Source organism: Dryas octopetala, chromosome 7, assembly GCF_963921425.1.
Source record: "Dryas octopetala chromosome 7, drDryOcto1.1, whole genome shotgun sequence".
In the NCBI taxonomy this organism is placed as follows: Eukaryota; Viridiplantae; Streptophyta; class Magnoliopsida; order Rosales; family Rosaceae; genus Dryas; species Dryas octopetala.
This window is the reverse complement of record NC_141372.1, coordinates 6,744,031-6,758,712: the sequence shown is the minus strand read 5'-3', so window position 1 is coordinate 6,758,712 and position 14,682 is coordinate 6,744,031. Positions and strand designations below refer to the sequence as shown.

Here is a 14,682-nt window from a genome sequence, read left to right as displayed (position 1 = left end):
ATGATCACCATAGTGAGCAAAAATGATTTCATATAAGCCAGTGCATGATCAACCCACAGCAATATTACATGGCCAAAAAAAAAAAAAAACCCACAACAATATTAGAGTATACAAGTTGACCATTTATTAGGCTTGTGTACTCCAAAAGCTATATATATACCCCTCAATCCTTTCAATCCAGGAGCAGAGAAAGACACAGCTGTGAGCCTGTCACATGTATTGTTAACATAACTCTGTCCCCTCATAAATTTTCAGACCCGTTTTGGAGACTGAGCTGCGCGCTATCCAGCTCTAAGATCCATGAATACGTTTCTTTGCATGAAAGTTAGAGAAAGCTTTGTGGGTTGTGTTTGATTGTATTGGGAAGTGCAACATATAAGTAGTAAAGATGGAGAGTGGTGATGATATATTCAGAGTGAGTAGTGCACGTTTGAGCAGTTCTAACATTTGGAGGAACAGCGCCATGGATGTTTTCTCCAAGTCTTCACATGATGATGATGATGAAGAAGCTCTGAAATGGGCAGCCATTGAGAAACTGCCAACTTATTTACGTATCAGGAGAGGCATACTCACTGAAGCAGAAGGCCAAGCAAGCAGAGAGATTGACATCAAGAATCTTGGACTGCTGGAAAGAAAGAATGTGTTGGAGAGGCTGGTGAAAGTTGCAGATGAAGATAATGAGAAGTTCTTGTTGAAGCTCAAGGACCGCATTGATCGGTGAGTTTCACATCTTAATCCTCTGCACTTTGAATGGTTTTCTTGAGGAATTTGTGTTTACTTTATGTTTGAGAAAATGCTTATATGTGTTGCTTTATCTGTGTCTTTCAATTTGTTTTGAACTCAGGGTTGGGCTTGAAATGCCAACAATTGAAGTCCAGTTTGAGCACTTAAATGTTGAAGCAGAAGCTTATGTAGGAGGCAGGGCTTTACCTACAATATCCAACTTTTTGGTTAATATTTTGGAGGTACTTCCTCTTTTAAATTATGTAATTGCAACTATTGTAAGCTCTTCCTTTTGTATATAACTTAATACTTATTTTGTAAGACATTTTTTCTTTGAAGGGTTTCTTAAATGTTTTCCACATTCTTCCAAGTAGAAAGCAACCATTACCAATCCTTGAAGATGTTAGTGGAATTATCAAACCAAAAAGGTAGCATGGACAGAACTAACTGATACCATCATCATGCACACCCCTTCAAATTGTCCACTTCTCATTTTTGTGATTTGACTTCTGCAGAATGACACTGCTTTTAGGTCCCCCAAGCTCTGGAAAAACCACATTACTACTGGCTTTGGCTGGAAAGCTTGCTAAAGATCTAAAAGTAAGGGAGTTATAAAGTCCATTATTATTTACAATCCCTTAACAGAGTTGTTTGTTCACATGATTTGATGAAATTGCTTTGAATTTCCAGTTTTCTGGGAGAGTTGCATATAACGGACATGGGATGGAAGAGTTTGTACCGGAACGGACATCGGCTTATATCAGTCAGCATGATCTCCATATGGGAGAAATGACAGTGAGGGAAACACTGGCTTTTTCGGCAAGATGTCAAGGGGTCGGACCACGTTATGGTTAGTTGAAACAACTTGAAATTTCACATATGCATTTTAGTTTGAAGAATTTCAAGAATCTGTATCTAATTTTTTGTTGGAAAATTTTCAGAAATGTTGGCAGAGTTATCAAGGAGAGAAAAGGAAGCAAATATTATGCCAGATGCTGATCTAGATATCTACATGAAGGTAAGAGTACAGCTAGAGAAGAAAAATTACTATGTATAGGACTTTTTTTTCATGACATATTTCACTTGTCAACTTGTGCAGGCAGCAGCACTAGAAGGGCAGGAGACCAACGTAGTTACAGATTACATACTCAAGGTGGATTCATTATCCTTCAGAGTTTAAGCTCAACAAATAAAAGATACTAAAAATATATGTTGATTTTTGTCTCATGAAATATTTCAGATTTTGGGATAATTTAAATCAGATGCTAATAAAAACTCTGCAGATTTTGGGGCTTGAGGTATGTGCTGACACCATGGTGGGGGATGAAATGGTAAGAGGTATTTCTGGTGGACAAAAGAAGCGAGTCACAACAGGTAAAACATTGAGCAACTTATTGTAATAACTAATTTTGGAAACACTTTCTTTGCCCACTGATTTCGTAACCCTGACTAAAAAGTGTCACTACATTGGACTGATCATTGAAAATTCTTGCCCACAATTTCAGGGGAGATGCTAGTTGGACCAGCAAGGGCACTTTTTATGGATGAGATATCAACTGGTTTAGACAGTTCAACAACATTTCAAATAGTGAATTCACTCAGACAATCCATCCACATTCTCAATGGAACTGCTCTTATCTCTCTTCTCCAGCCAGCACCAGAAACCTATGACCTATTTGATGATATAATTCTCCTGTCAGATGGTCAAATTGTATACCAAGGTCCCCGAGAAAATGTGCTTGAGTTCTTCGAGTACATGGGTTTCAAATGTCCAGAGAGGAAAGGAGTTGCTGACTTCCTACAAGAAGTAATTCTAATTTAGACACCTATTCTTGTCTTACCACTTTCTGTTCTTCAGTGAGGTTGGACTTCATTCTAACCTTTTATTTATCTTTTCCTTGCCTGCTGCACCATAGGTGACATCAAGAAAAGATCAGGAGCAGTACTGGGAACATAAAGAAGAGCCTTATAATTTTATATCTGCCAAAGAATTTGCTGAATCATTTCAGTCATTTCATATTGGTCGAAAACTTGGTGATGAGCTTGCTACTCCCTTTGACAAGTCCAAAGGTCACCCAGCAGCTTTAACAACTCAGAAGTATGGTGTTAGCAAGAAGGAACTGCTCAAAGCTTGCATTTCTAGAGAATATTTGCTTATGAAGAGGAATTCGTTTGTCTACATTTTCAAAATGACCCAGGTAAATGGTATTTATTCATTAACATTTTAGATGAAATCAGGAATCATAGTGTGGATTTCTATAATCTGTTGGAAAATAATATATATTGCTGGGCATTCCACATTTGAAATAGGTGCAAAACTCTCTTGAAAAGCAGATCTATTCAATGAAACTTAGTGAAGTATGCATATTAATTTCTTGTGATGTTTGGTTTCAGCTCATTCTCATGGCTTTTATATCAATGACGCTATTTTTCCGGACTGAGATGCACCGTGATACAGTTGCAGATGGTGGGATTTACATGGGTGCTATGTTCTATTCAGTCATCATCATTATGTTTAATGGGTTCTCGGAGCTTGCCTTGACTATCATGAAACTTCCTGTATTTTTCAAGCAAAGGGACCTTCTCTTCTATCCTTCTTGGGCATACTCTTTACCAACATGGATCCTTAAGATCCCCATCACCTTTGTAGAAGTTGCAATTTGGGTGATCATGACTTATTATGTAATTGGTTTTGATCCAAACATTGGAAGGTGAGAAAGAAAACATCATAGACATTACATTTCAAATTTATAATTCAGACTTTTGGTTTCAGAATTTGATGACAACCCTTAATGGCAGGTTTTTCAAACAATATCTTTTACTCCTATTAATTAACCAGATGGCATCGGGACTATTCCGCTTTATGGGGGCATTAGGGAGGAATATAATTGTTGCAAACACATTCGGGTCCTTCGCTTTACTTACAGTTCTGGTTATGGGTGGCTTTATCTTGTCACGAGGTGACTCAATGATACAATTTAGTCTAAGTAACTAATTTCATTTTTTCTTGATGATGTAACATAAACACTGATGGTTTAAAATGTTCTTTTGTATCAGAGGATGTGCAGAAGTGGTGGTTATGGGGTTATTGGGTCTCACCAATGATGTATGGCCAGAACGCTATAGCTGTCAATGAATTTCTTGGAAAGAGTTGGAGTCATGTAAGCATAAAAATTAGAAGACTTTGGGGAATTATTTTGAAAACATTAGCTGATATGTGTATGGATATATCTGTTTTATAGGTTCCTCCTAATTCAACAGAATCGTTAGGAGTCATGGTCTTGAAGTCTCGCGGGGTTTTCGTAGAACCATATTGGTACTGGATTGGAGTAGGAGCTACAATTGGATATATTTTTCTATTTAACTTCTTATACACTTTGGCCTTGCAGTATCTTGACCGTAAGTACCTATGCATATATGTTTTTAAGTGTCTCCAAATTGACATAATTTTCTAATAACCCGAACAATATTCCTGCAGCATTTGGGAAGCCTCAGGCAGTAATATCCAAGGAGGCCTTGGCTGAGAAAATTAGTGATAGAAGTGAAAAATCCATTGAGCTTTCATCGCGGGGAAAGAACTCTTCTGGTGGGTCAAAAGCTCCCAAATTTATGTCTCCCTAGCTTGAGTATTTCAATCTATAACATGATTTCTTGGTAAACAATGCAGACCCAAGGAATGAAAGTCGAACTAGTGTATCATCCAGAACACTGTCTGCAAGAGTGGGCGACATTAGTGAAGGCAACGAAAACAGGAAGCGGGGGATGGTTCTTCCTTTTGAACCCCTTTGGATTACTTTTGATGAAATCAAATATGCTGTTGACATGCCCCAGGTACTTTTAAGTTTTATGTAAGAGGCAAGAATGTTTTAAGAATTCAGGCTCCAGTATTATACATTAGCTATTAGTGCAAGTAATTCTGTGAATTTTTCCTGAAACTCTCCCAAGTTACTAATGGCTTTATTTTACTTGTTCTTGCAATTTATTTTCATAATAACGCTTGAACTAATTCCAAGTGCTGAATGCATCTGTATAACATGATTGCAGGAAATGAAAACTCAAGGTGTAACTGAGGATCGGCTACAACTTCTGAAGGGTGTGACTGGTGCCTTTAGGCCTGGAGTCTTAACAGCTCTAATGGGTATTAGCGGCGCTGGAAAGACTACTCTAATGGATGTCTTGGCAGGAAGAAAAACTGGTGGATATATTGAGGGAGACGTCACCATATCTGGGTATCCAAAAAAGCAAGAAACATTTGCTCGGATATCAGGATATTGTGAGCAAACCGATATACACTCCCCTCATGTTACAGTTTATGAGTCTTTGGTTTATTCTGCATCCCTCCGGTTGCCCGCTGAGGTTGATTCCTCAACCAGAAAGGTATACTTTCAACCTATTTTCTTTCTACTGGGGGGGTGGTATGAGGTAGATGAAAGCAGTGGGAACCAAAACCAAGGTTCTATTCTTGTGCTGTGTTCAGTCAAGTTGCTAAACATAAATCTGATTGATGGTTTGCAGATGTTCGTTGAGGAAGTGATGGAGCTTGTGGAACTGACCTCGATAAGGGAAGCACTTGTTGGATTGCCTGGAGTGAATGGTCTCTCAACTGAGCAGCGCAGAAGGCTAACAATTGCTGTAGAGCTTGTTGCCAACCCGTCCATAATATTTATGGACGAGCCAACCTCTGGTCTCGATGCCAGGGCAGCAGCAATTGTAATGAGGACAGTGAGGAGTACAGTGGACACTGGGCGAACTGTTGTCTGCACCATCCACCAGCCGAGCATTGATATATTTGATGCTTTCGATGAGGTGAGATTCTTTTTATGTTTAGGATCAGACAGTTTGAATATGCTACTTAATGTTACAAGAACTGAAATATTCAACCTCCCATTGCAGCTGTTTCTTTTGAAAAGGGGAGGGGAAGAAATATATGTGGGTCCTTTAGGCCGTCACTCTTCCCATTTGATCGAGTACTTTGAGGTAAGGTTTCTATATGTTGCCAATATATGTTTAACAAGTTTACTGTGGCCAGGACATAGCCTAGTTTTTACTTCTTAGTCATATCTCCCCTCCAAAGAGGAGGTCCCAAATTCCCTCTCCTTCAAACGTTGTCATATGACTATCTGACATGGTTATGTTTTTGTAGGAAATTGATGGAATTCCCAAGATTAAGGATGGTTACAATCCCGCGACTTGGATGTTAGAGATTACTTCAGCAGCACAAGAAGTAGTTCTTGGTGTTAACTTCGCCGAAATATATAAGAACTCAGAAGTATATAGGTATGGTTTTGAATTTTCAAATAGTATTTTTAAATGCACCTTTTGGAGACTCTGATACTGGAATCTTTTGAACTCTTAGAATAAGTTCCAATTTATATGTCGAACAACTGGAGGTTGAAGAATTTGATATGTCAAAACCAGTATATGTTGAATTCAATTGAGGCACAATTAGTTTTGTAATTACTAATAACGTGTTGAATGGTTCAGGAGAAACAAAGCCCTGATCAAGGAATTAAGTACTCCTCCAGCAGGTTCAAAAGACTTGTACTTTCCTACTCAATACTCTCAGTCTTTCTTTAACCAGTGTATGGCTTGTCTATGGAAACAACATCTATCATACTGGCGAAACCCACCATACAGTGCAGTGAGACTCTTGTTCACAACTTTCATAGCTTTAATGTTTGGGACAATATTCTGGGATCTTGGCTCCAAAAGGTAAATGGTACTCAAAGGTTAAAACAAAATAGAAAACATAGTGTGAAAATGGAACCCCTCATTTCTTAGTCCTTAATTTGACAAGAATTTCTTGAAATTGCAGGACAAGCCAACAAGATCTTTTAAATGCAATGGGTTCCATGTATGCTGCTGTTCTCTTCATTGGGGTACAAAATGCCTCATCAGTGCAGCCAGTTGTGGCTATTGAGAGAACAGTCTTTTACAGAGAAAGGGCGGCTGGAATGTACTCAGCATTGCCATATGCCTTTGGACAGGTATATTACTCAATCTATGAAGTTCAACAAGGTTGCTTTTCAAAGGGTAGATGATACAATCATATTTGTGATCTTCCTTTACTGACTTGTTCCGAATTTTCGAACCAACAATTTATCGGAGTCTCTATGCATGATAAAGTGATGATTTAAATACTTCCTAGCAAAATATATATTAAAATGAAAATTTGAGATATTGAGTCAAGTACATCTCAGTTTATTTGGTTAAGTTTACTGGTGAAGCTGTATAAACAAGGATTTCATTAGTTTTTGGTGAATTTGATCACCATAGTTTCTCACCAAATTCCTATAAATGATATTCAGGTTGTGATTGAGCTCCCATACATTTTGGTCCAGACTATCATATATGGAGTTATAGTTTATGCCATGATCGGATTTGATTGGACAGTGAGCAAGTTCCTTTGGTATCTCTTCTTCATGTACTTCACTTTCCTATACTTCACATTCTATGGCATGATGACTGTGGCTGTTACTCCCAACCACAACATTGCTGCCATAGTCTCCACTGCCTTCTATGCGATATGGAACCTTTTCTCGGGATTCATTGTTCCCAGAACAGTAAGCTCCTATAATTCCAATGCTTGTGTGCGTGCGTGTGTGTTTTACATAAATTTTCTGGTGTATCATACTGAAGCATTACTAACAATGACTAAATTTTTTTGATGACAGAGAATGCCGATTTGGTGGAGATGGTACTTTTGGATTTGCCCTGTCTCATACACACTGTATGGACTGGTTGCTTCACAGTTTGGAGACATAAAAGACACATTTGATTCAGGTGAATCTGTGGAAGACTTTGTGAAAGATTATTTTGGGTATGACAAGGACTTTGTGGGTGTTATTGCAATTATTCTTGTTGGGATTTCAGTTCTCTTTGGGTTCACCTTTGCCTTCGCAATCAAGGTATTCAACTTCCAAAAGAGATGATGAGGAAATTGAGAATGCCATACATCATGTGAATATAAAGCAAATTCCATGGCTTCAAGTTTTGATCCTTGGTTTGCTGAAATCCCAAGTTCTTAGTGTGCATACATATATACTACATGTTAGGATCTGTGCCATTTTCCATACAAGGAAACCAAAATCTTTCTTCTCAGCTTTCTTGGGCAAGGGGCAAGCCAACTCCATATGTATGGAGTATGATCTGAGTTTTGTAATTGTATTTTAATTTCAATGTAAATTTGGTTTTTGTTTAATATATATATATATATATATCACCACTACTACTAGAATCCTGTATCTTAGCCCATCTGTAATAGTATTTTCCTTTTTGATAAAATCTGTAATAGTATTTTTAACATATAAATCAGTGAAGTTTCCCACTATTCTAAAAACGACAACTCTTTTATTTTTATTTTTTATGTAGCTTTGTTTATTCCGGATGAATCAGATCTTAAAACAGGTCATTAGTAGCACATAACGTGCAGTTTATATTGCATGCTAGAGATGTTTGATATAATTTGAGAATATAACAAGAGAAAATGAACAAAAAATGGATGATAAATTGAATTCAAGAAAATTTAGCATAAAAAATTATTAATTATCTCCAATTAGATATTTGAAACAGGCACATATATATTTGGATCATATACTATACGATATGTATAATAAAAAATAAAAAATATAAGAGTGGTTGACCTTGGACCAACATATCTTCTCCGGATGTGTGGGGATTTTGTACACATGGGACATGTATGATAATATAGATCCAATTAATTTTGATGTTGGTCTTGGTCGGACCTTGATAACTGATAAGAGCGGCAAAGGCAATTTTTTAATTTTTTAATTTTTTTTTTGTTAAGGATTTGAATTGCATTTATAGAAAGATTGAGTAGTGTTAGAGGTACTATTTTGTATCTTAATTTATTGATCTTAACTTCTGTGACAAATGATACATATCAATTTTTTACTTGCATGTAGCACTACTCTTTCTCCAACAAAAAAACGTTGGATAGTTTTGAAACTATACACAAATTTCAACTAAAACAAAGTGTAATATCAAAATGAGGGTCACTTTAAAAGAGACTATTCTTTTTTAGTAATGGAGTTAATCGAGTTATATGTACATTAAGATTTTGCTATGATTTTGGCCAAAAAAAAAAAAAGATTTTGCTATGATATCAATTATTGTGAAAAATGTGGGCACAAATAAAAAGCCAGAAGAGAAGATACACTAATGATTTGAGTGGTCCATCAAGTACCCTTGACCTACATTATTATAGAAAAAAAAAAAAAAAAAACCCTAGCAATATACCCAAACCCCAGATATTCGTAAGGCAATATTTTGTAATTCAAATTGGAGCAAATTTTCATTAATTTTTGATGTCTTGGTCTTTACATATTTTCTTTCATGCATGAATAAATCGCGGGCCATATTAAAAGAGGGCTGCTATATGCACACCCATATCCTCTCACCCTCTCACCCTTTCATCTTTTTTATTTTTATAATTTCTCATTTCACACCTTAACATTTCCAAGAAAACCTATACTACAAAAAATAAAAAGAGCCTAAGACCCAACCAACCCCCTCTGTAGCTAGCCACCGTCCTCGTCGTTGGCGCACCACCTCCTCTCTTTTTCTCTCTTCCTTCCCTCTTTCTTCGTACCTTCCCTACTAGATAGAAGGGGAGGTCGACATGGTCACCAGCCTCTCATTCCGTTTGACAGGGAGGGTGCAAAGACAGAGGGGGAAGAGAGAGAGAGAGAGAGAGAGAGGAATGATAGATGCTTGCGGTGGGGTCTAATCGCTGGCACTGGCGATGAGCTCCGTGGCAGCGGCATGCAAGGAGGGTTGGGATTGGGTATAGTGGCTATTCCTTTTAAAAAAAAATTTTTTTAAAAAAATTATCCTCTATGGTCTTTTTGTATTGGAGTAAATTTTTTATTTCACAAATTAATTAAAAGGGGTGTGTAGTGAGAGACTATGGGATGTGCAATCTCTATTAAAAACAATGTTTTAATGGTTAATTTCCCCTTATTGAGATTTGTATTTTTATGGTAGATGTTAGAAAATAAGTGTACCTAAGAAAAAAAAAATGTTTATGATAAAGGCCTTGACTAAATCAACATATATTCCTTTCTTTGGGGACGATTAACATATATTCCTTAAAAATAGGTTTGGCAAGCTCAACCCTAGTAAGCTTAAAACATGAAGTCATGCACGAATCATGATGTCTAATTGTCCGTCACTAGTCACCAGCAAAAAGGTCAAGCTCAATTCCAAACATTGTTATCTACATCCAAATGATCAATATTCACTAATTGTGTCTTGAAAAAAATAAAGAAAAAAGAAAAAGAAATTGTGATTCTTGTTACAAAAAAGAAATTGTGATTCGTTCGGTCAATGACTCATATTCGCATGCGGTACAATGCTATATATAATTAAGTTATCATGAAAGGATATAAGTAAGGGTATACATATGTACGTTGACTTCTGCATCTTAGAAAACTTTTTTTTTTTTGGTACAAGAGGATCTTAGAAAACTTTTATTGTTCAATATCAATAACTTCATGTGTTTCACTACTACAATACCTATCAAAGCCAACCAATTTCAAGGGTATCCTCACTCCATTAAACAACTAATGTTTAGTTGTTTAAGCTATTAGCCACCAACTAGCCTCTAATAAGCTGTTAGTTGTACAGATTGAGGTGGCTAATACTCAATACATGCCAATCTCAAGGTTTTGGTGGCTGCAAAGATCAAATCTGACATTGATGTAGACAAGGGCTTAAGCAACTAACATGAATTTTTGTTGGTGGTTTAGTGAAACTAAATATATAATAAAAAACTGATTAGCCATGCCTTATTAAACCAAAGATGATTGGTTTGACAGTGATTATCACCATTGCTACAGTAGTTGGTTAAACATGGCAATCTGGAAATTATTGGTTGATTAAATTGTTACACTAATGACAAACAGTGAATTCATTACTTGAATAAGCTGCATTGAAACTATTGTATTTGCTGAATTGATTTTGTGGCTAATAAAATCATCATAGAACATACATTCCAAAAAGACCAAATGGGAAGCTAATCAAATGAAACTTGTTTTCCAAACATAAGGATAAACATATATTCATATTGATGAGTGTCAGAGGAATTACAAACATTGCTGCTGCAAATACTATCTCTAAAGCATTTCTCTAATATGAACAACTCTTTAAAAAGTCTGCATATACCAACCATTAATTACAACCTGAAAATGCAAGTTTCATCCCTGATGAAAGCAACACAGCAGACTCGACCAACCAAACGCTAGGATGCCCAAAAGAAGTACACTTGGTATTATATATTTGGCCAACAAGCTAATATATATTAGCAAGTGTTACTATCCAAAATAAGTTTCAAAAACAAAAGTGTTGCAGCAGATATATTGAAGTCTAGCTATCACACACCTCTCTGGCAGTATCACCAACTATTTCACTTCCGAGAGGCAAAGTTCCCCCTACTAGCAGCTGACAGCCTTCCGTGCTGACTTGTGCCTTCATTTGGAGAGGAGGAAGCATTCAGAAAACCACCAGAGGGGTTATGAGCATCACAAACTGGAAGTGGTCATTGAAGCTGTGGTTGGGAACACTCTGCTAGGACTTGTAGTGATGCACCCAAGCTTCCTTGCGTGCTTCCAGTAGGCGAAACAGCATTCCTGAAATAATTTTCAAGAGCACTTGTTACACGAGTCTCAAAGTGCATCTCCATGTACTGCTGCTACCTCTGCAGATGCATAATCTCCTCTTCATGCATGTTTCGAACTCGCTCCATATATGAGGGATAAGCATAACATGGTTGAACTTGTAAGAATGGTTAGGAAATTAATATTGAAATGCTAATACAATATTCCTGCAATTTACCATAAGGACTCATGTCATAATTAAGGGCAGTCTACTCAACTGACACTAAAAAAACCATATAACCAACAAAATTAAAGAAATACAAAAAGCTAGAAGAAAAAGGCTGTAAAACTTTAACATACCTTGGGAGTACAGACTCTGTAGTATACTTGGTCATGTATGTGTGGACAGCCCTACTTAGACAATATATCTAGTATACATACCTATGAAGACAATATATACATGAGAAACACTTAAAAAATGTAAAACAAAGCAGCTAAGTTGTGCCAAGTAAATCAATCCACAACCAAGCTCAGCAAGTGTCCTGTCCGTAAAAATAGATTCTGGATGTCTATTGAGTCCTTCAAAAAAAGTGAAGGACCAATCTTCTAGAACAAAAATGCTAGGGATAACCATCACAATATTTGATATTGAGGATGTTAATAGTGCAAGAGAACAGTTACGACCAAGACATTTAGACATATCAAATTAATCTACTATCTACTATGGCATATGTTCTCATCTAAAGACCCTAACAAATACTTGGTTCACTTGTTTAATTAATTAGAAAACTTCTTTGTGATGTAAATGGAGGATGTATGTGCAGATTGGTGAACTTCAAGAAATCATAATGCTGATAATGTTAATATGTTGATCAATTTATTTTAAGGGAACCTCAACTATTTGCAAACATCCATAAGAAAAATTCTTCATTTACAGACAAATTGAATAGCCCTGAGTTTGTCCAAAAGGCAAAGTAATATATATTACCTGTATCAAATTAACCGCTTTCTTAATTGACTGCCCATCCAAATAAACTCAAACCAATTAACAAGAACAGAAGGAGGTGTAATAGGATTTGCAAGATCCATGAAAACCTAAAAGAAGGAAAAATTCAGAAACCAAATTATCCTTTTTACATCTGAGAAAAACTGCAGCACGTACTTAATCAAATTATTAGTTTCGTTCTTTGCAATAAGAAATAGATTATATAAAGCATCTATGTAGGAAACAATCAAATCAAGTTAAGAGCAGGAACTACACCTATTGAAAATATAAGCAATAGGTAGATAGACAAACCATGTTACAATTACCTCACATGCCACACAACAGTAAACCATAAACATCTAATTCCCATAGTATGCTTTAGAAAGCCAATTAGTGTTGTCTTTCACAACTTTGTAACTAGCCTTGCCTAACAGCAAAGTACTGCAAATAAATGCATTGAAGTGTAAGCATAATATATTTAGTGGATCAAATAACCAAATTTGTCAAATAGATTAACTAAAAAAAATGTAAGAAAATTACCTGTACATCTAAAGCCAGTGGCTGCCAATATCTAAGGCAAGCAATTAATTAGAGAATAACTAAGCCAGGTCTGCATTAATATGCAAGAAAACTTACTTGTCTGAGCATTCGGGGAGCAAAGCTCTGTTTCCATCAGTGCTATCCACTACAAATATAAGACCCTGGTGGAAACCATATGCATACACACCACATAAGTATTTGTTTACATTCATGATTAGGGCATATATCAACATCTCATTGTGTTCACACACATTCATGAACATGCTTTTGATCGAAATTCTGTTTGCTATAAGATCAAGATTTAGAGGGGTAGAATAATCCAATTTTGTAAAAAGATATTAATTAAGAACAAAACCCCTACCCAAACCATAACCCATCATTGACAAAGTCACAAAACCCCAATTCCCAAATATAAAAAAAATCCTAACTCCCAAAATTTCAGAGACAGTAAGCTAAGCCACCAATTAGAAATATAGATAAATGAATAAGCTAAAATCAGTAATTGAAGACCCTAAATCAAACCCCTAACCCGTGAGTCATTGAATCCCCAAATCAAAACCCTAACCCTAAATCCCTATTTTGAAATTTCAGAGATGAGACATACCTTTTGATTTTGGGAGAGATGAGAGTGAGAGATGAGATCGAGCCTCGTGGGTGCGGGTGTGGGTTGTCTCGAGACTGGGATAGAGGCGAGATCGAGAGTGAGATCGTGACTGGGTACTGGCTGGGTGTTTCTGGAAATGGGAGATCGCGACTCGCGAGTGACTAAGTGAGAGCTGAGAGTGAGAGTCTTTTACTTGACTCATATATGCTGTGATGATGAGAGAGAGAAGGGAGAGAGGAAGATTTTGGGAGTGGTCCTGTCGCCATCGGCCACCGGACGAGAGAGTTCTCGCCGGAGAAGATGATCGGTGCTGGGAGAGGGAAGAGAGAGACCGCAGATAAAGCTAGATCGAGAAGAGAGAAATGTGAGAGTTAGGAGAGAGAAAAAATTTAAGTAGGAAAAAAAAACATATCAGGTGTAATTGAGTGTTAGGACAAAAATAATTATAAGTGATTTATCTAGAAATTTCAATACAACTTACTAGAGGTCCGGTCCTCAAAGGAGAGAACCGGTTCTTAAGCCCAGAAATTTCAAAGCGAGTTACTGGAGGTCCGGTCCTCAACTAGTGAGGTCCGGTCCTCAAACCTTAAACACAAACACGAGTTTACTGTAGGTCCGGTCCTCAAGAGTGAGGACCGGTCCTCAATCTTAGTTTTCTGAAACATCAATATTTTTGAATTTTTATAAAATTTAATTCAATCTAACCTCCTACAATATTTGTTTTCACATAAAAACAAATTTCAGCCACAAACAAATTTCAGCCAAAAACAAATTTCACAAGTCAATAATTAAATAAAAGCATAATGACAATAAAGTTTGGGGAAAAACTAGACAAGTCAGAGAAAACAGTGTTCCTTGGTTATATTGCACCGAACACAGTTACCCTCCCAGATAGTATGATGAATTGCTGAAAACAACCAATTTACAATCCATAAATTTCATCAGTTGTGAAAAGATAAAGTTTCTGGTATGATAGAGCTACACACACAGTAAGCAACTAGTTTAGGAACCAATAATCATCTGTTGATGCTATTAACAAACCTTACCCATGAAATAGTTGACAATCAAACCCACGTTGCCAGATGCCTGCAATTAGTTAATTCTTTCATCAGTTACAAGGTGGGCGGCGGCTCATATTGGTGATAGCATAAGTTGCTATGGATTTATCTTCTCACTAACCATGTATTGGAATGAAATTTGGTTGTTTAACAGGG

General features: G+C 36.7%; 1 protein-coding gene and 1 long non-coding RNA gene across 14 annotated transcripts; one reads left to right on the top strand and one right to left on the bottom strand.

The window, feature by feature from the left end:
* The first annotated feature begins 388 nt into the window (after positions 1 to 388).
* On the top strand, positions 389 to 7,913 carry LOC147279081 (pleiotropic drug resistance protein 1-like). Of its 13 annotated transcripts, none has more exons than XM_086249423.1 (24): positions 389 to 717; positions 845 to 965; positions 1,063 to 1,151; positions 1,239 to 1,323; positions 1,414 to 1,573; positions 1,665 to 1,741; positions 1,823 to 1,876; positions 2,007 to 2,097; positions 2,229 to 2,530; positions 2,640 to 2,921; positions 3,118 to 3,434; positions 3,523 to 3,683; positions 3,781 to 3,884; positions 3,966 to 4,122; positions 4,202 to 4,255; positions 4,391 to 4,554; positions 4,768 to 5,100; positions 5,239 to 5,529; positions 5,617 to 5,700; positions 5,867 to 6,000; positions 6,208 to 6,435; positions 6,539 to 6,710; positions 7,032 to 7,286; positions 7,398 to 7,913. In XM_086249423.1, the coding sequence occupies exons 1-24, from the start codon at positions 389 to 391 to the stop codon at positions 7,653 to 7,655; spliced, it is 4,302 nt and encodes a 1,433-aa protein (XP_086105549.1). In that variant the 3' UTR covers positions 7,656 to 7,913. The 13 variants fall into 13 exon arrangements, with proteins under 13 accessions (XP_086105549.1, XP_086105553.1, XP_086105550.1 ...); XM_086249427.1 differs by having other exon boundaries at positions 4,202 to 4,271; positions 4,431 to 4,554; XM_086249424.1 differs by having other exon boundaries at positions 4,202 to 4,309; positions 4,445 to 4,554.
* A 4,324-nt stretch (positions 7,914 to 12,237) lies between these two features.
* LOC147279080 (uncharacterized) lies at positions 12,238 to 13,786 on the bottom strand. The gene is made up of 3 exons (XR_015123587.1): positions 13,469 to 13,786; positions 12,651 to 13,025; positions 12,238 to 12,434 (listed from the first exon to the last, which is right to left on the bottom strand). It is a non-coding gene; the product is annotated as an uncharacterized LOC147279080 (long non-coding RNA).
* Between the last annotated feature and the right edge of the window lie 896 nt (positions 13,787 to 14,682).

Coding starts and splice junctions, on each gene's coding strand:
- LOC147279081 (XM_086249414.1), top strand. CDS start 389: ATGGAGAGTGGTGATGATATATTCAGAGTGAGTAGTGCACGTTTGAGC. Junction 1,152..1,238: donor GGAATTATCAAACCAAAAAG/GTAGCATGGACA, acceptor TGACTTCTGCAG/AATGACACTGCTTTTAGGTC. Junction 2,098..2,228: donor AAAGAAGCGAGTCACAACAG/GTAAAACATTGA, acceptor CCACAATTTCAG/GGGAGATGCTAGTTGGACCA.